Here is a 20,612-nt window from a genome sequence, read left to right as displayed (position 1 = left end):
AGAGCACGGCGTTAAGGAAGTTTGTGAATATAGTGTTATCAAAGTGTCAGACCCGAGGGTACGGATTGCGCACTTTTGACTTGGTTCGTGTGTTTTTGACATTCACCTTTACATTTCTCCCTTATCAATATCTATGCACGCTTCGTTCGGGTCTTAACCACCGTTTTTCAATTAAAGCAAGCATTCCTCTGTTAAAAATATACACTGTAAATGAGTTTCGTGTTGTTTTTCTGGTCATTAGATCTAATTCACGTCTAAAGATTGAAATTATTTTGATCCAGACGTGTTGAATCGGTCAGAAAGTTGATGATGGGATGGAATTTTAGAGTTATGTCAAGACTGACATCGCGCTTATTATTTGATAATATAAAGACTCTGTGGTATATTAGAATTATTGGTGTTGAAACGAATGAAGTAAAATATAATGTGAGCAAGTTATTTTTTGACCGAGAGCAAGGTATGAGTTTCGGGAAACGAGATATAACGTTAATAAATAGTGAAGACAACAAGATAATTTGCTTTTTGATGTGTCGACTGTTGATTTAATAAAACACCATTATGTAACACTGTGAGTTTATAGATGGCCAGTTTTGAACTTTTCATGGACAAGCTATCAGTATTGACAAAAAATTTAAGTTAATAAGGTTAAGAGTGCTAGTAATGCAATAAAAATTGGGAGTTTGTAGTACACAAACCAGAAGCAGATAAATGTGTATGTGTATGTAAAACCTCATTGATATGCTTTTGTAAAGTTCTCTCATTTTTCTTTTAGGCCTATAGGTTTATTCTTTTGAAAATCTAGGGATTTCTTCAACAGGACATGCTAGAATAACATAGATCACAATACAGCAGTATGACAGAAGACAGATGAGATGCATAGTAAAAAACAGGTCCAATTAACAGGTCAAGAAGTTAGTTCTGGAAATTCTTATTTGACTGGATGAGTAATTGGTTTATTATCATTTGTTGTTTAGAGTGTGTGGATAATCATGATATTTATATATTTATTATTGATGAGCTGTGGTTTTGGTATAGTTTCCACAAGGATCAATAAAACTTGCTGTTATTATTTATCACATTAACTTAATTTGCAAGGTACATAATTCTTTAAGTGCTAGTTGAAATGAAAGAAATTTTTTTTCCACCATTTTAAAAATGGGTATTTGCTTTGATTGAATAGAATTAAAGTATTTTTCAAACAGTATTTTGAAGATTGAGAAATTAAGATGGGGATATCATCAGGGTACTAGAGTTTATTTTAACTTATACTTATGTTTTGACATGTGCAGTGGGTGGTATGGCTGAACATGGATGTTCAGAAGTGGATACCAGGTAAGCAGCATATCAACATCTCAGCAGAATGTGCTGTCATTTTTGATGTGTCAATGTCATGTAGACTTACAAGTGTTCTAAATTGCATTGCAGCCCCAAAACTGGATTTGTTTATGACGGTCGCCTTACATCACATTTCTGTGCCTGGAATAAAGACTTCACTGAACGACCAGAACGCATCGAAGGCTGTTATTTTCGTATTCAAGAACTGGGACTGGTCAGTCGCTGCAGACATGTGCCTGTAAGTATGTCACTGTAAAAGTATTTTTTTGAACTTCTTTTTTTACCATCTGATCTGTATTCCACCAGGAACAATTAAACTACTTTTATTTCACATTATTTTTTTTCTGTTAGTGCTTTAACACATTATGAACATGACCTTGATTTTCAAGAAATTGCTGAGGTTTAAACACAGTTTTAAGTTTTAATAAATCACGAAGAACTGAATGAAAATAAGTATTAGAAGGGCAAATCAAAATAATTATTAAAATTCTGATTTGTAGAACTTTTCTTGCATAAATCGATCATGACATCGCACTTCAAGCAATGGAAATTAGGTATATTAATGGGGTTTCCCAAAAAAAAAAAATTTACAGAGGGATAAGCAAAATATGTGATCATTAGACACTCTAATCTTGTAGGCAATGGATGGGATGTTCTTGAGATTTTTGCACTAACATCTATGAGGTATATGTTGTTACCTCCCTTTGCAGCTTGATCATTGTGTACTTGTGTGTGTGTGTTACATGTGCACATACCACGTTAGAGAGAGAGAATGTGTGTGTGTGTAATTGATAGTACAGTGCATTTGTGTGTGCCTGTGCTTGGCAAAAGACTTGTACATTCATAAAGTGGTAAAGGTTTTGAGGTTTGGGGGAAGTTTTGTTGTTCCAATTAATAGAGCTAAAGATGATCATCTTCCCTTCAAAGGTGAGGCCAGCCAGTGATGAAGAAGTGCGGCTGTGTCATACAGATAAGCATATAGAATTACTGAAGAAGACTAAGACAATGACCTCAGAAGAGCTGAGCCATATGTCCCAGTCCTATGACTATATCTACTTCCACAAAGTAAGTAGGAAGTATGTTTTTTTCTGTTATGTATTATTAAGCAACATGTTAAGGAAATAGAAAGAGAGATAGAGAAGATGACTGCAGAATGTCTCATATGGTTAATATCTTGAAGATGCAGTAGTATTCCTGTGCCAGTGATGTGCTCAATTTTTTTCTCACCCAAGGACCACACTGGACATGATATAAACTCTCGTGGGCAAGAACACGGTGGTTTTGCCAGAATCATGACGTTATAAATTAAATTATGTTGTGTCTTGTTAAAATGAGTGGGCAGGATGAGGCACCTTCTCGACCCGGATGTGGCCCATGGGCCATAGGTTTGGCATCCTTGTTTATGCAATGCCTATGTGTGTGTGCACGTGCACATGTGCTTGCACATGGATGTACTTGTCCATGTGTACATGGCTGGAATGAATGGATTCAAGAAGTGAGAAAGTGAAGAAGGTTACTGTATAATGATGGAGAAGGTGAAGCACTAAAAGAAAGGAGGAGTAAACATTCAGTTGGATAATTGTTGCTGTTGTAGCTTGCGTTGGCAGCTCTTGCTTCTATGCTTATGATGCTTATAATGCTTATAATTTAGTTATACATATTCTAGTTTTATACACTGCTTTCTTCTCTTGTAGAATGTGGATGAAAATGCACGCCTTGCTGTCGGAGGGGCAATTGATCTCATGGACCAGATTATGAGTGGCAAGGTAATCTTAAACAAATCCATTTTGTGCACCAGAACTACTTAAAAATCAATGGTAGATGTGTAAAGTGTGCCAGCTGTGCCAGGTCAATAAGTGCACTTTTTAAAACTCATTTTTGATTTTTGATATATATATATGGAGATGTACACACTGGTAGGTAAGCTATTTACATTTGTAAATTTGTAAAGTACTTTGTGTTTTTTATACATCAGGGCTGTTAGCATACTCAGCAAGATGGCTTTATGTAATGGCCTTTATGGAGATGATGTAATTTTTTCCATGATCATTAAAGTTTGACATTTTTTTGCCCAATCCTAAGAAATTCAAAGAGATGATACCAAAATCGTAGTGCTGTCAGCTTTACAGTTTACAAGGGTTATCTTGCCTGTCATCCGATGCTACAAGAGCAATATGAAGATTCACTGTGTATTTCTTGAGTGTTGTTCTAGACATACATATTCATGTTCTTTTAGCTGTGGAGGTGATCTGGCATTTTCTGTAAATGTAACTTGTCACCAAAAGATACAAATTATGTCAGACATTTAGTGGTGAATTTATTATACAATACATTGAGAAATAGAGTTGATAATATTAGATTCTGAAATAGCAGAACCATTGTAATGAAATTAATCTTTTGAATGTAGAGCAAGGGTTGTTGCTTTTTTTATGCAAGAATTTTGTTTACAGGCCACCTGGGCATCATGCAATGGCTGAAGAGTTTTCTGGATACTGTTACTTCAATAACATAGCCATCACAACACACATTGCTTTAAAGAAATATAACCTTGAAAGGTTAGTGCTACAGAATAAGTGTAGCAATTTTTTATTTGGGAATTTTAACTCAAACCAGTTCTTCCAAACTCAACCTCTTTTCCTGTGTATCTATACACACACATGCACATATGCAAGGACATATGTATTGATCATTTATTAGAAATAATTGTTGTTCATGTTAAAAAGATTATTGAAGATTTATGGATTTAGCAAAGAAACATTAGTCTTAAGATTCTGAGCAGAGCAATGTGAAGGACTTCTACTTTTCCAGAATTCTGATTGTTGACTGGGATGTACATCATGGCCAAGGAACTCAATTTGCTTTTTATGATGACCCAAGGTAAGTTGTGCATACATATAAGCAGTGTGAACAGTGAACCAATAATTTGTCTCCTGCTTCGCTAGCACTGCCTAGGTGAATAGAAATGTACTTTATAAGCTTTGTTTAGCTGCTTTTGCGTGAGGTCTGTTTATACTATTCTTTTTATAAAAATCCAAATAGACATAATTAAAATGATAAAATTATTTTAATAGAAAACATTTGAAAAAGTAATTAGACATTTTGTAAAAAGGGTCAGTTTTTAGATTTCTTTTGTTCATAAATTGCTAAATCTTTGTAAGCTGTATGTGTTGAAAGCTTATTTTTTGTTTTACAGAGTGCTGTTTTTCTCCATACACCGCTTTGAGCATGGTGAAGAATGGCCACACTTGCGAGAGTCTGATTATGACTATATAGGACAAGGAAAAGGAAAAGGCTTTAACGTCAATGTTCCCTTAAATGAGGTGGATACAAAGAAGAAATGAAAGAACTTTCTTACAAAGATACAGTGCGTTTAATGCGTAAACTTTTAAACTGTTTTTTTCTGAAGCAGTTGGCAGTATTATGAATATCAGTAGTTTCAGTCACTGTGTTCTTATTGCCTTAATTTCCAGACATTTGTTCTTGGAGAAATATTCAATGTGTTTTTGCAGAAATATCCAATATAATGTAACAAATATCTAAAATATCTGTAGTAAATATCAGATATCTAATGTGCATTGCATGAACAAATATATAGCATTTATTAATACTGGTGTTTAGACTTAATAACACATTTTCATTATGTAAGTAATTTTAAAAAAGTCATGATTTCATTTGCTAATTTTTGCCAGTAATTTTTCCCTTCTCATTATATAAGTAGGTTTAAATGCTTTCATTTGCTAATTACTGCCAGTAATTTTTTTCCTTAGTCGTAATGAAGTGGATGTATTGATTCTTTTATAAAATTTTTAATTAATAAACGAAGTGTGTATCCTGGTGTACAGGTACTTCCATATTTTCTTCATGCTTGTTTGTGTTGTAGAAAGATCACAATTAGCTAATTTAAATGGTAAAATCTTGGTTTCCAGATTGGTTGTGATAACAGCGACTACCTTGCAATAATGTTCAATGTACTGCTTCCTTTGGCCTATGAGGTGAGTTGAGCTCAATCACAGATGTTTTTGTTTATTTCAGTTTTCTGCTATTACCCAGAAGTTTGTTTCATACTTACAAAATATCAGTTGGTAGAGATCAAAGGATCTTATAGTAGATCAAAAGTGCAATGAGTGCTTTATATTTGCTTCTTTATAATTTTTGCTATAAAATTGTTTATTTTCAAAACTTGTAAGAAGAAAAACCTGAAGGGATAAACTAAAGGTTCTTTGCAGTTTCAACCTCAGCTGGTACTCGTTTCTGCTGGCTATGACAGTGCTGTTGGATGTCCTGAGGTGAGAAAGTTTACTGCTTGCATTTGTTTTTCATTATAACATTATTCTTCTCAAGACAGCATATGTAACTTAATAATTAATATTCAAGAGTAGCATTCTAAAGTTGACAGCCATATTTGCATGTACAAATGTGTTTGGGTGTGTGTTTATATATATCTGTTCTTTAGTGTATTTTGGTAACTGATAGCAGACATAAAAATGACAGCGCATTTTATATTCTGGATTAGCTTTGATAATTATTCTGGTAACCTTTTATTTATTTATTAAGTAGATTTTTTAAACTGTTCATTTGAATACTACCAAGATAAAGATTGAAAATTAATAATATGTTAAACAAAGGATAAATATCAGGTTTTCTGCTGCTGGTGCTGCCACAGGGCCAGATGACTGTCACTCCAGCCTGTTTTGCTCACTTTGTGAACCTGTTGAAAACATTAGCAGGTGGAAAAATTGTTTTGCTGCTGGAGGTAGGAGCATCTTTGTTCTTTTTGATCACATAAGTTTGTTAACATTCCTGATATAGACAGCTTGCCATTTTTGAAATAGAACTGTTACTTTTTCTATAATTGTTCCCCCAATTAGTCTGTGATGGATAAGAGACTGATTTGATTAGACATTAATGGTGGAGAAAAAAAATAATTTAATATCATTATTAGTAGTGGAAAATTTTCTGTTGACAGGGGGGTTACTGTGTAAGAACCCTGGCAGAGGCATCTGCTCTTTCTTTGCGAGCTCTTTTAGGAGATCCAACACCAAACATATCGCCTATTACTGGAGCTAGGAAAAGGTGACTACATTGTGAATTTTATGAGTAGGTGCTGGAAGAGATGAATGGATAGGAAAAACAGATTGTTTCCTTTCATTTCTGCTTTCACTTCCATTTCTAGTGCCCACTATTTACTGTTTTTCTGCACTTCGATTTGCGCCGGAATTAATTCTCTCCTCTTCCCTGCAGCTTTGCATACGTTCTACTCTACTGACAATTTTTCTTGTTACAGTTTTCCATTGCTTCTTTAGATCCTTGATCTATGGGAGTCAGCAAGTATAGGCCATCCCTCCGATCTCTTGTCTATCTATAGTCAACAAGCATAGACTAACCCTCTGATCTTTTGATAGTTGGAGTGAATGTTCGTTTGATGTGAGTTAGAGATGTCCCAATGCAGGTGTTACCTGAGGTGATTTTGGCATGATGTTCTTGCAGTGTAGTGGAGTCTGTTCTAAACGTGATCAAAATGCACCGGGCTGTCCACCCTAGCCTGGCTTTTCAAGACACACAGCAAGAAGGAAAAGAAGTCGGCCACAGTTGGCAGACCTACTTGCCACCTGAGTACAGCTACCATTTTGCTTGGTTTTCTCATTTTATATGATTTTATGGTGAACTCTTCTCAGCCCTGCCTTGTCCTTTCTGTCTACAGTTTTGCCTATGTATTTGTATAGTAGTGCTTGTATCATGTGGATAGTAGTGTATGTATTTTATGTAGTGTACTTCATAGCTATATAATAAGCATATTTATATAGCACATTTCTCTACTGTAGAACAAAATTGATGCACTGTACAGAAATAAAAACAAATGACAATAGGGTAAAGAGCCAAAGCATATACAGATTATATGTGCACCACTCGCAGTCAAGAGAAATAATAAGTACACAGAATATTAAGAACACATAAATAAATGCACATAACGTAACATGCAAAAGGTAAGTCTATAAAATGACAAAATGGGATGATGAAGCATATAAAACCACTAGTTGCTCCCAGCCTCTGCACAGTCCATTTGAAAAACTGCAAACGAGGCTGCAAATCCTCTTATCCACAGGACAGTTCTGGTTGTAGGATAGATCAAATGGACGCAAGTCATTATTGTTTTTCCTACTTATGTGCAAAACTGCTTCTCAGAAAACCATGATATCCAATGAGCTCAAAGCCAGGGAAGCAGTGCAAATTCACTGATATAGTATTTACAAAAATACATTCAAACAGTCGTCATCCATAATGCATCACAAATCTAAAGGTGATTCATATATCATTTTGTATATGTTAATGTATATAGTTGTCTGAAGTAAATAGAATCAAAGTGAAAGTGGTAGATTTAATAATGTCATTTTGTTCATTAATTTAATGCACATCCATCGTATTTTCTGTCTGAACTTTATTCTTGCAGTAAGATCACTTTGAAGATATTAAAATATTTCAATCTGCAACAGGCTAATTGTTGCATGAAATGCATTTCCTCTGTTCATTATTTATGTATACATAAATGAATTTTACATAATTTTTTCCTGGATTTTGAAGGCATAATATCCAGTGCAGAACAAAGTATAATCGACCAGAGCAGTTTCCTCTGATGCAAGAATGCTTTGATGAAGTGTCAGATGCTGTCCAACAACAAATAAATCAGCAAATTGAGCAGCTTGAGCAAGATACAATCCTCTCAAGACCAGCCCACAGGTACTGCATGAAAAGGAGCAAAATTACCTGTACTATGAGCAAAACTATCACTGACACCATGGGCTTGTAATTTGTGATGTCTCACTTCTTCAGGTAGCTGACCACAGTGTCTTGCCAGTGTTTATAAATTTGTCGATCATGCTGATAGCTTCTAGATGACTTTGGCTTTACGCAGTTTTATCAGTCTGATTGTCAGTGCTGTGGATTAGGTATAAATCCATGGGCAGAGACTGGGATGGTGGCTTTGGAGACCAATTTCTATATAATTTTAAGCATTTTAATGTATATTTACTCAGTTTATTGTTTACATGCAGGCTGCAGTTTGTTTAAATTAGTAGTTACTATTTGTTAGTAACTAGCTACCTTTCACAGTCAATATCAATGCCAGGAAAATGAATTAATATTTTTTGTAAATACCATTTCTTTTACAGGACTGGTTTTCTTTATTATCAAGACTTACATCAAAATGGCAAAAATGGAAGGTATGCACTGAAGGGAGCTTTTTTCCTGAATGAGCTTTGTATTATATACAAATATTCCCATTTAACCCTATATTATTTAGTACTATTTCAGAATAGACTGTAACACTTTTATTTGAGAAACGATTTCTTCCCCTACAGATATGTAAGTGTTTTTCACTTGAATAATTGGAGGATAGAGGATATTGATAACTGCAGTATATACTTTCAAACAGATGACTTTGGGATATAAACCAGACAGCTTAAGTCCTTTATGCAGATACATAGTTTCCGCCATACTATTTCCCTCATTTTTATATATATACACCTTGTAAATACTACTCGCCTCATACATATTTATATATATCACCCTCTTTCCTCTATATATATATATGTAAAAGAGTGGATAAGAATAAAGTTGAGAAAGAATGGGTAAAAGGTGGACGAATATGAGTGTTTGAGAGAGGGAAGGATGGAGAAGACCTGTGCATGCACATATGTATTTAGTATAAGAAATTGGGAATGCCTTTGGATTTCTTTTTTCAGTGTTTGGGATAAAGCAAACACAAAAGAACTACTATCACGATGTCATGTGGTAAATATTTTCCCCACTCTAAGTAGCTGTAAATCGTCATTTTTTGTAGACCCAGCATTAATAAGCAGGAGTTTCAGTTATAGAGAGCAACTGTATGTAATTATTTAGAGTTGTGTTGTAATCCATTCAAGATAAATGATATTTTTCTTTATTTTTATCCCTCTCCAGTTTTAGAAAATGCAGTAGGGAAGAAGTGGATAGCCAGGTAGTTAGAGCACCAACATTTGAGGTCAGTAGCCCAGGTGTGTGGCACATATCATGCTTTTCCTCCAGTTGACCCAGCTGTTGACTGGGTACCAGACCCCTTATAGAAGGTTGGGAAAGGAAAAGCCAGCAGGGACAACACCCTGAAGAAAAAGCTGACCTCAAGAAAAGTATGATCTCTAAAACCTTGCTCTCCAGCAACTGGAAGGTCATATGATTGCTTTTAATGTTTAATGAAAGCAGCAACTGCTATATAGAACATAAAGCCATGCTGTGTATATTGTGATGGTGTTCTTTGCAGCTGTTTGCGCCTGACATTCTTTTCATTCTGACGATTTGGAGATTGTTGATTTTTTTTCAGCTCAGCTGAACATGTACAGTTGAAAAAATGCTTTTACTTGGCGGATCTGCATAAACTCTGAATTGTAAGGGTCAGTTCACGTAAACTGTGAACAAAATCAAACCATGAATAATTACAGAGCCTTTAAAAAGACTTGAAAACCTGTAATTTGGTGAACTTGGTAGTGACATTAGAATCAGTTATGGCTAATTTGTTGCAGGTGCCAATCACACATGATGACAATAAAAACAGCATGGAAGCATGTGTCTCATCTGCGATAGATGCTATTTTGGAAAATACAGTCAGTGTATTACTCATATTTTTTTTTTGTGAGACTCTGTGGTGATAGCATGTTTTTGTGTTTATGTGTGTGCATAGATAGGTTTGAATTTGTGTGTAAGTGTGTGCATATGTGAAAGAGGGAGAGAGTTTGCGCATATATTGGACTATGAGTACAAAATAATAAAGTATTACTAGTAAGAAAAGATTGTAAATTACAAATAATAAAACAGTAATATTTAATCTTTTCCCAGGTTGGATCCTGCATTCTTCTTCCATGGTAAGTAATAGAAGTTGTAATTTAACTTGTTGAACCGTGATCAGCATGGAACAACTAAACCCAGTCTTTGCAGATATGGGGAAGTGGATAGCCAAGTGGTTAGAGCACAGTGATCTGAGGCAAGCACACTTGTCAGTTGATGTAGGTCTGAAACTCATACCCCTTGTCCCTGCCCACTCCCCCATCCCCAGATGACTTTTGAATTGGATATCTGATCTTGAAATGGCTGGGGAAGGAATGCTGATCTTAAAACGTTCAGTCTCTAGTACTTCACTCCCTAATGACAACAAAATTAGAGATAGTCTTATTTGTAAGTCAGTTTTTCAAAAGCAATAGGTAACTGCTGTGTCATCTTATGAAAGTATATCCTATAATAACAATTATGAAATTAAATCATAATCGAATCTAAATGACAAGTAAAATGTGTTCTTCACCTGACTTTTTCAGTAGCCTAACTACTGACAATCTTATTTATTCCATGTCACATGAGAAAGCTCCTTTATTGTGTCCTTTTAAACTTAAATTTCCGTTGAATTTTGTGTGTTTTCGTTAAACAGATTTCCTTAGCTGTCATGCAGAAAATGACAAATCATTTGCATAGACATTTTATCGTGTTGTTTAGCTTCTGATCTTTTTTATTGTTTTTATTTTGACTGGTGTATGTATTATAACATACACAAAAAAGACTGTCAATTTGTCCAACAGTGGAACTTATTCTGAGGGGACAACACAGGATCTGTGTTACACATTTGCTAATGCTCTTGAAGCTTGTATACACAAAAATTCTCAAATTAAAAGGTAAGCATTTTTGTAAATTTATTCTTATTTTTGTTGTATGTAAATTTTGGAACTCAGTATTCACAGTTTAGGTTACATTACAGGTCTTTTCTGTACTGCATATATTTACATTGTACTGAATGTCTGTTACTTTTTTCTAGATAATTGTGACTTATAACTTTCCTTCTACAGAACCCTGGTTCTAAATCTTGCAGTGGGTGAGGATGAACCTTTACTGACCTCCTTTGCTGGTACTAAATCCTGGTGAGTTCAAAGTTAAAAGAAGGAAACGCTTGAGACCTGTGTTAGGCCATGCTAGCTTGATGTCAGCTGAAATTCTTTATATTTGTAGTCTAATTGGACTTTGCGTATTTCGTATTGTGTAGACTTTTAACAGTTTTTTTTTAACACTTTCTATGAAAGAGTAAATCCTGCTGTTGTAAATATTTTGTTTTTAGTCTGTTATGTCTTGATCTTCCAGCTTTAGATGATTGCATGATTATGTAATGAGCTGAGATTTGTCTTTGCAGCATGGTTGTCTTATCTGTGGGGCTCAGTCCAGTTGAAAAAAGAGCCAAAGATCCTAGCTGGAGGCACATTATTCAAGTTCCTCTGACCACTGTAAGTTGTTTTTCTATTCCCTGTCTCTCTCTCACACATACGTTGAACTAACTGACCCCAGTGCTACCATGGTCCATGAAGCTTAATGTGCACACTTTGCATATGAGAGAGAAGACCTATGCTTTGCCAACATACCTGCACGTTTTGTTTTGTTTTTTCAAATTTTGGCACTTTAACCAACACATTAACCTTCATGGATCAGATCTTGGTAGCACTGGCATCAGCCAGTTCAGTTGACACGTCATACACATCTAATGGCCCTAGAAAGTGGCAGTACTGGATCAGCCAAAGAAAAATCATTGTGCTAGTGTACCCTAGGCAGTGGGTAAATAGCTCCAGTTAAAAATGATGTTTAAAAAATGCAAGTGGTGTTCATTTGACATTGTGTCTGCATGCATACATGTGCATATCGGTGAAAACAAGACAGAAATTAAGGACAACTAAAAAATCAGCACTAGCTGCATATTACGTTAAGCAGATTGTATGATACTGTCACAGGGAGTACCATGGACATGAACAACTTGCCACATTCTGACTGCAACCAAGAAAAATTATGATTTTTTTTTATTTTGGTGACTGCAATATGAAATGAATGACATTAGTGTAGAGCAGGATTTTAAAATCTGAAGAAATTTTCTGGCCTTCGTTGCAGAGCCAGATGAAGAATGGGGACCTGATTTCAGTTGGCCTACAGGTGTTGTTACCCATTGCTTATGAGGTAAGTTGAATGACTGAGAGGTTCCGTTGTCCTAATGAGTGGTGTGGCAGAGTGAAGTCCATGGTACTATGAAGTTTTAGTCAAGTTAGGGTCAGATTATGTTGCCATTTCTAAGCAGCTGGTTGGGTTGCTGCAGCTGATTGGATTGAAAGTGGGATTGTCTTATCACAGGATTTTGACTTTGGCTTGTATTATGTGGACCTTTACTTATTACATGTAATTAAGAGATATGTCTTGATCAAGACATCATAACTTCAATTTAATTAAAGTTTTAATGTGGATCATTTGAGAGTGCTTTGTATAGCTTGGGAATGTGTACTGCTGGGAACAGCACAGCATGTGTTCATTTATTCATGAATTTGTTCAAGTGCATTTCCGTGACCCTGCTGATTGCTGTTCTAGATAAAATTATGGTTAAAAGACAGCATCAGTTTAATCTGGGGACTGTTATTTTCTCTGTGGAGTCTAGTTTGCTCCTGATCTTGTTGTCTTCTGCCTGGGATCTTCAGAAAAAAAAATCAGTGTGAGTACACTTGTAGCTTCTGCCTGTGACCTGCATGTGTAATTGTTGTTAGCATCTATGACATTTCCTTGGCATCATGTCATTTTTGTTTTAGGTTTTTGATGATGAATCATTATCATTCTTATGAAGAGTGCATGATGGTGAGAGAAATGAATATCAGGAAATGATTGAGAAAGAATACCTTGAAATGTCCCTTCTCCTAGCCATCATGTGGAGATTACTATCTTTTTCTGACTCTCCCATGAATCTGTTGGTCTCCAGCCATATTGACTTTGACCTACCTCAATCCCTGCCAAGACTAAATCGACCCACTTTAGACTAATGTCATTCAGCTTGAAGCGCATGTGTAATGTCAAATGGTTTTCATCATTTGTGCATAGGTTGATTTGAGCTGTGGCATGGCATTGGGGGATTTGGTTTTACCCTGTTTGGTCTTGTCAGGGATTGATATGGGTCAAGGTCTTTGTGGTTTTGGGTCAAAACCAGCCCCTATCCTTTCGATTTGCTTGTAACCTATTGGTCTGTGCTTTTTGTGGCTGTTTACCTCTGCTCTGAATCATTCTTTTAGGCTTGCATCAGGCCATTTCCAAGTAAAGACTATTTCATCCCCACATGCGACCATTTCTTCCTCTTGACCAAAGTGGTCTTGTGGTGCAATGGTTAGTGCCTCTCTCTGAGGACACAGTTCTTTCTCTGCATAGCACATCTGTTCATAGGACTGGCTGCTTTGCCATGATACAATCTTAGTTGCCGGCTTGGTGTTAAACACTGATTCCCACCTCCTTTTGACCATCTTGTCTGAAGTTTTTTGTTTAATGTGATTACTTCTCTCCGCTTTTCACCTTTTTCTGATCATACAGTTTTCACTTTTTCTGTTCTGCAGACCATGTGCTTACTTGATATATTTTCCACTGCTTAGATTTCTGATTTGTGCCATCCTGACTTATTTCATAGACTACTAGTTCACTTATGATTCCTTGGTGCCAGTCATCTTAAGGTATGCCAGAACCGACAAACGTGTTGTGTCACTGCTAGAAACTCATTCTAAGTACAGCATCAAATAAAGTGTTGAGACTAACCTGTCTCTGGGTTGCCATGATGACCAGATCTTTCTCTACTTTAATGCTGCATTGTTGTGTCTCTAAATTTGTTGATGTTTTGATCATATTTTTTATCTTAAATGATGTTAGTGGTAATAGAGATGATAACAAAAGCAATAATTTGATTCAATACCAATTAATGTCTTGCTTAAAGTTAAAAAAAAAAAACTTTTTTCCAGTCTGCACAGTGACGCTTTTGTGGGTCAACTTTATGCTAATGTTTGAATGTATGAGATATTCTTTAATTTACTTGATTCTTATGTTTGTGTGTAAGTGTTTTTCAGAGTTTTTGTGGGTTTTTTTTTTTTGTTTTGTAAATGCTGTGTACTTCCTCTTAGGAAGGTACTTGCATCCTGAATATTTACAATTAGTTTTCTTACATATTATTTCTTTTTTAGAATGGGAGAAAAAGCATTAAGACTCATTATGTTTATGTAGTAATGCAAACAAAAGGAAATAAATGCAAGTTTGGCACAATTACAAAATTATCAGTATTAGTTTGAGTGTCTCATTTATTTAGCAGGCTGAGGGTCAGACAGACTTGACTTGCATGGCTCACCTGCTGACAATGCTGAACGGGTTAGCCAGGGGACGCATGCTGCTGTTTGTGAAGGTAATGGCTTGACAATATATGTTTTACAGGAAGAGCAATCTTATGACACTACTAAGTGTGAAAAGTCTTTGTAGCTATGAAATAATCATTAAGCATTGAAAATCTTCTAAATGAATATTGAAAAAGGGATGTATGATGAAATTGCGTTGACTAACAAATTAAATATTCCCACTTTACAGTTTCTTTAAATGCATTCAGTCAAATTACCATGTCCACCAAACCAGTTAAGGAGTATGTCATTTGGGTTAAGGAAAGTAGAGCATTTCTATCATTTCCTATTATTTTGTTACTGTTGACAGCCATCAGCAGAAGTACAAGAGTTTGGCGTTGTGATGGACTGCATTTCAGCATTGCTGGGTGATCCTCTCTCCATTCTGCAGCCCTGTCTCCCCCAGCAAAGGTAAAGGGGTTAAAGATTTGATTAAGAGTTAGAGTATTATGTGTGTATAAATCAGTTGCAATTATTGATCTTGCTTTTATTACAGCCTAGAATTCTTTATACTAGGCAGATTCTGTGTATAGATGCCTGAGAAATAAGGGATAATTTCATAGAAAGTGTGTGGACAAAAGTACTAAGATCTAAATATTTGATAATACCATTGCTTATTATAAAAGTTATTAAAATTTAGACAGTTAAAATATATGTGGTTTTTTTCGCACATGATACAGTACAGTTGAGGTGATCAAGACACTGCAGGACAAATACAAGTCATCATGGAGAACCCTACAGTTTAGAGGTATAGTTGCTTAAGTGATTTTTTTTTCTCAGTACTACTTATTTGTTCACTCAGTGAAAACATGATTACATAATTTGAGGCATGTGAACACAGAGATGACCATTTGCATGAAAAATGATTAGAAATGAAATATTCTGTCCAGTTAATTCTGTGTGTGTGAGTGGGGAAAGAGTTCAAGATAAACTGCTAAGGGAACATGATAACTCTTTGCAATATTGTTTTAATACTTGGTATAAATCAATAGAGCTTCATGCTGGTTGTGTTTGAACAATTTTCAGAAAAGCTGCCCTCACCCAGGCAGACCCTAGAGGAAAGTGTCTAACAACTCTATGAGACGTCTGTCACACTCATGACATTTAGGTTTTTATTCTCTACAGGACTCATATCTCTTTCATTAGGAGAAAAAGAGTTTTGTTTAATGTTCACCATGCACATTATGTGTATTCCAAGTAAAGCTTAATTTATTTGTAGATTGGTACTTGATTTATTCATTCATGATGAATGTGGTAGTTTTGTTGTAAAAGTTTGTTACTTATTTCATTTTCAAATGATACATACAGAACTCTTGTTGTGCTAAAGATCATGACACTGTTGTTGTTAAGAACATGTAGAATTCTGTAGTCATATTCTAATTCTATTATTTTAAGACAGTTGCAACTACTTAACGGATTTTTATGAACTGAAAGCATTTCATTGTTTATTCTTTTCCTGTACATTATTTCCTTTTGGTGCTTGTAGTTTTTAAGCTGAATTTTGCTGTACATTTTTGAAACAACAAAATAAGTACATTTCCTTGATCTGCCCTCATGTTTAATATCTTGCATTAGCTGTTAGCCAGTTAGACTGCGTGTGGAAATCATGCTTGCTTGTGAACAGTAGTATTGCCATTTGATTATGTTTTTTATATTTATTTGTTTATGGTGTACAATATTTTTTATTCAGTTTTGAATTCCTTAAGCTCAGTAATATTCACAACTGGAGAAGTGAAATAGCAAAAAAAACCATCAAATATATGATGCTGCTTGATGCTGGTCTTCAGAATTCTCATCACATTTCAAAAACAGCATGATGTTGTTCAATACATCTAGCCTACAAATAATGATGTGATTTTCTTACTTCTGAACCAGGACAGCCTAATTTAAGAATTTTATTGTCAAAATTTGTGTTTATTCATATTTTTTAAGCATTGAGGCACTTATTGGTCCACACCAGATGTTTTGTCCGTTCACTACTCTTTCTTAATAATTTTCCTTCATTTCACTCAGGGAATAATAAACTGTCATCTGCTCACTCTGTGGTAGTTTTATTTTAGCTTTGATGTAAATAATTGTAAGATGTAACCAAAATTGGACTAAATATTAGCTAACTCAGGAATTGTAACTTGCGCCATTGACAGTTTCATACCATGGGAAGCAAAATATCAAATATACTCCCCAAGTCTTTGTAACAATATTGAAAATACTTGGCAGCAAAATTGTTTTCTCATTCAGCGATCATGTATACTAGACTGGATCATGCAAATTGGGTCATGTAAACACAGGTGGGTTATATGATATTGTTCTTTTTACTACGATTGAAAAATCTTGGATATTTATGTATTTGTAAAGCCTGCTAATGACCATGTTACTTGTTGAATGAACATTTTTCTCAGAAATTATTGTGAGCATCTTTCAATCATACTGATGTAGGTTATGGTTGTTAAATATTTCACAGGCTCTTACTGCTCATAAACCAACAAGCAGATGACTTCTTTGTAATGTCCTGTTTCTGTTCCTATACACATTTCAGTATGGCTTCTTACTGGATGTATAAAGTTATGATCACTTTTAAAATATTTATTTCCTTTTTACATGGCCTTTAGGAGCTGATATCATTAATTTTTGTTCTATGCATATAAAACAAGTGGTTTTAGTTTTATTTCAAAGCAATAGTAATTGCAGGATGTATTGTTCAGATTTAGATTTCATTGTAGAAACCTAGTCATCTCTGTTCTTGATGAAATTGTAATTGTGAGCGTCGTTAAAATCTTGCAAGATTCTGGGCAAAGATGTAGCCGAACTTCCATTATGCCCATTCTTGTGATCCTAGTGAATGCTACTTTCTGGCCAACCTTGCATTTTTTAAGCTGCTTTGGAGGGGAAAATGGAATCCCCTGCATATATAACTTATATTTAACATGCATAACTTGTGTGAATATGCTTACTTTTAGTTTATGATTAAAGTGGGCTGGATTTCTCTGAGGTAGAATGGTGAAAGAGGTACTTGTAATGCTGGTAATATGCCCCATGAAGCATCTCACCTTTTGTTTTTGGAGAGGTCTTTAGTATGAAACTTGGTTGTGTAGGCACTTGTTTTAAAAGTATTTTGAAAACATAAATAATGTATGTGTTGAGAGAAATATTGCCTGATGGTTTCTTTTGCTTTATTGTGAAACCGGTGCATGTGTGTGGATTTTTACATTTTGTTGTCCCTCTGTCAAAAATCTTTCAGTTTTGTGAAAGCAAAGTGGTTCTGGTCGTTACTTGAAAATCTGTGTTCATACTTCAGCGATTGAAGATATTTTGACACTTATAACGTGATAAAAATATTTCATGTGTTATTCCTGAAACAACCTTTAACTCTTTCTGTCAGGGTGTGTGCATATGTATGCATGTATGTGTTCATTCAAGCATGCATTTGCACAGAATCGAAGTACTCAGATTTTGTATTTCTTCTTGACTGCTGAGCATCTTCAATGTGTATTTTTTCAGCAGTTTTGTAAGATGCAATTTTATTTTGTTTAGATAATAACTTTAACCTTTTTTTTTTGGTGAAGGGGAGATGACAAGGTTGACTGAAGGTAGGATGAAACTCGTGTTACATAGTTATAAATATTTACAGAATCCAAACCTTTTCACGGCCATGACATGCACTAGTCCATCATGTCATGCATGTGCATTCTTTTTTAAATTTTTTGGGAACTAATTCTTTTAACATGTGGAGAAGTGTCTGTGTTTTCACCCATACTTTTGCTTATTAGATGTCCGTACTTAGCTTAGGGACTGTAAAGACTAACCCTGTAGTAGCATTGGAAGGGGCCATATGGCAAATCAGCCTGGGCCCCATGGCGAAAGTGCAGACAGGCCTAATAAGGGCCCCATGTTTGTTTTACCTGGGAGGCGGGGGGAAATGATGTAGATCCCATTGAATTATTGAGATTTTCTTCAGGTATTTTGGCATATTCTGATTTACATTGTTTTTAAATCAGGATATGCCCAAACAAGATTTGTCTTGCTTCTTGTGTGGACCTTTGCTCTGACATCTCACTTCAAGATACATGTTCTTCAAAAGTAATTCACACAGTTCAGCAGTGGATAAAGGAAATAACCATAAATGGATCTATCTTAGATCTTACACCCACCTAATGTTGAGATAAGCACGTTCTAGCCAGTTTACCAAGTGAAAAAGCTGTCTGAAAAAAAGGGACTTTCCAATTCTACAACATACAATGGAAAAGCAAATATGCTAACAATTTTAACTTTTTTCCCTACTTTTCGTAAACCATGTAGGCCAAACAGCAGAACAAAATTATTCCTAATCATTGTTTATGAAATGGAATATCTGGAGCAGTGTTTTATTAATTATCGAGATTTTGAAGACAAACACTAGGGACTGGTGGCATGCTTAGTCTGCAATCAGCCACAAAAGGAAAGAGATTTTTCTGGATGTTGAAGTTGCATTTTCAAAGTATTGCCACAAAATTCTCTTACTTAAAAGTCCATGTTTTTATTTTTTAAAACAAACTTTGCCACATATCCTGGTGAGGACTTTCGGTTGTGCAGTGGTTAAAGCACTCACTAGTCACCACTGCAGATATAGGTCCTGGGTTCAGCTATTGTCTTGGGACATTCTCTGTATGTGGCATTTGTTTGCAGGGCCGGTTGTTGGCAATTTATTCTTGGCCCTCCAGTTTCCTTCACCATCCCTCTTCCCTCAGAGCACAAAATTACCTCTAGGGGGATGCACTTTCTTGCCAAACAACCAACCATATCCTTGTGTCTCATTTGATCTACTGGATACTGTTGTATTAACTACTGATGTGTTTAAATGTATGTTTCAAAATGGATACAAAGTTTTAAACTTGTGTTATTATTGAATCTTGCAAATTTTGACTTATCTGCCCATTCTTTTCTGCTTGGTACATGTGAAGTAACTGGTTATGATCTGTTTTGGTTTTGTAAACAATTTTAATTTTATTTTTAAGTATTTGTTATAGTTAAATACCTTGCTTTGTTTAATTTGTTTTTTTCTGATATCAAATACTGTAAGTTTATGACAACTTAATAGTTGTAATATTCTCGCTTGCACAAGTTTATGCAACGTTCGCATTTTTAAAGTCAAATAAAAATACTGACAATATTTCAGATCTGTGTCATTTATTACATTGCAAAAGATATCTCTTCAAGGAGTCCTCACATTGTGACTGACAAGAATAAATGAATCGATAACCTATTTTCAAAAATATAATGGACAGCACAATTCCATAAGCTATATTTTAAGCTGGTATTTCAGAAGAAAAAAAGACAAGCTAAAAGAAAAAAAATCAGCAAAAGGTGTGACATAAGACATGCATGATATGAAAGTGATAATGTGATCCAATATCCAGCATCATATGCATACTACACACAAAAAAATAAGTTTTAACACTAGAATGGCCCTGTTTGTTTCTTACTCCTACAGTTTGCCTAGAGCCATAGCCACTACCCTCCAGCTCTAAAAGGAATCCAGGATGGGATGGCATGTTGGCGTTCTAAGGACTTCGAAAAGCTTTAAGAATGACAAATTGCGGAAATCTCCAAGACCTAAATTGGAGGCAAATTCAATGCTTTAAAGATTGAGTGGGCTGTAATGCAAATAAATACCCTCATTAAAATCATTGAGGTGCTATGTTCAGGTAGGTAGGGAGAGGAAGAAAAAAACTACTCTGTCTCAAATTATTCTATCTTTATCAAAGTAGAGCATTGAAGGAAGAGAGGAAGAGCAATGCCAAAGCATATTCCAAATCAATGAACTGCAAAATTAGGAAAGGAACGAAGCCAATTAAGGATACCAGTGCAAAGGGGGGGGGAAGGGAAGGGGAAGAAAAGCAAAGGTTAGCTCTACTCAATGTTACAAAAATAAGTGAATGCAAACAACTGTCCAGAGAATGGATGCAATCGCATGTCATACCCCATTTAAAGAAACACTTAACAGTACCAAAGCTATAGACCTGTAAATCTGATCGCTTAAAAAAAAGAGATGCTGTAAGTAATCTAAAA

At 35.2% G+C, this 20,612-nt stretch overlaps 2 protein-coding genes across 5 annotated transcripts; both read left to right on the top strand.

Annotated features, from left to right (window-relative positions):
• The first annotated feature begins 857 nt into the window (after window positions 1-857).
• On the top strand, window positions 858-3,319 carry LOC112572244 (histone deacetylase 10-like). The gene is made up of 6 exons (XM_025251819.1): window positions 858-903; window positions 1,290-1,332; window positions 1,426-1,573; window positions 2,263-2,400; window positions 3,030-3,101; window positions 3,311-3,319. Exons 1-6 carry the CDS (start codon window positions 873-875, stop codon window positions 3,317-3,319), a joined length of 441 nt encoding a protein of 146 aa, XP_025107604.1. The 5' UTR covers window positions 858-872.
• Window positions 3,320-3,784: 465 nt separating this feature from the next.
• Window positions 3,785-19,876, top strand: LOC112572718 (histone deacetylase 6-like). Of its 4 annotated transcripts, none has more exons than XR_003101061.1 (22): window positions 3,785-3,890; window positions 4,144-4,212; window positions 4,529-4,655; window positions 5,262-5,327; window positions 5,562-5,621; window positions 5,999-6,088; window positions 6,302-6,408; window positions 6,823-6,948; window positions 7,915-8,070; window positions 8,502-8,552; window positions 9,075-9,123; window positions 9,888-9,968; window positions 10,201-10,226; window positions 10,932-11,024; window positions 11,196-11,267; window positions 11,534-11,624; window positions 12,277-12,342; window positions 12,812-12,865; window positions 14,486-14,578; window positions 14,878-14,978; window positions 15,253-15,315; window positions 15,594-19,876. XR_003101061.1 is itself a non-coding variant. In XM_025252538.1 (22 exons), the coding sequence occupies exons 1-22, from the start codon at window positions 3,805-3,807 to the stop codon at window positions 15,635-15,637; spliced, it is 1,773 nt and encodes a 590-aa protein (XP_025108323.1). In that variant the 5' UTR covers window positions 3,785-3,804; the 3' UTR covers window positions 15,638-19,876. The 4 variants fall into 4 exon arrangements, 3 of the variants coding, with proteins under 3 accessions (XP_025108323.1, XP_025108322.1, XP_025108324.1); XM_025252538.1 differs by having other exon boundaries at window positions 14,489-14,578; window positions 15,248-15,315; XM_025252537.1 differs by having other exon boundaries at window positions 15,248-15,315.
• The last annotated feature ends 736 nt before the right edge of the window (window positions 19,877-20,612 follow it).

The sequence above is a fragment of the Pomacea canaliculata genome, linkage group LG9, assembly GCF_003073045.1.
Source record: "Pomacea canaliculata isolate SZHN2017 linkage group LG9, ASM307304v1, whole genome shotgun sequence".
In the NCBI taxonomy this organism is placed as follows: domain Eukaryota; kingdom Metazoa; phylum Mollusca; class Gastropoda; order Architaenioglossa; family Ampullariidae; genus Pomacea; species Pomacea canaliculata.
This window is presented reverse-complemented; position numbering and strand designations above follow the sequence as displayed.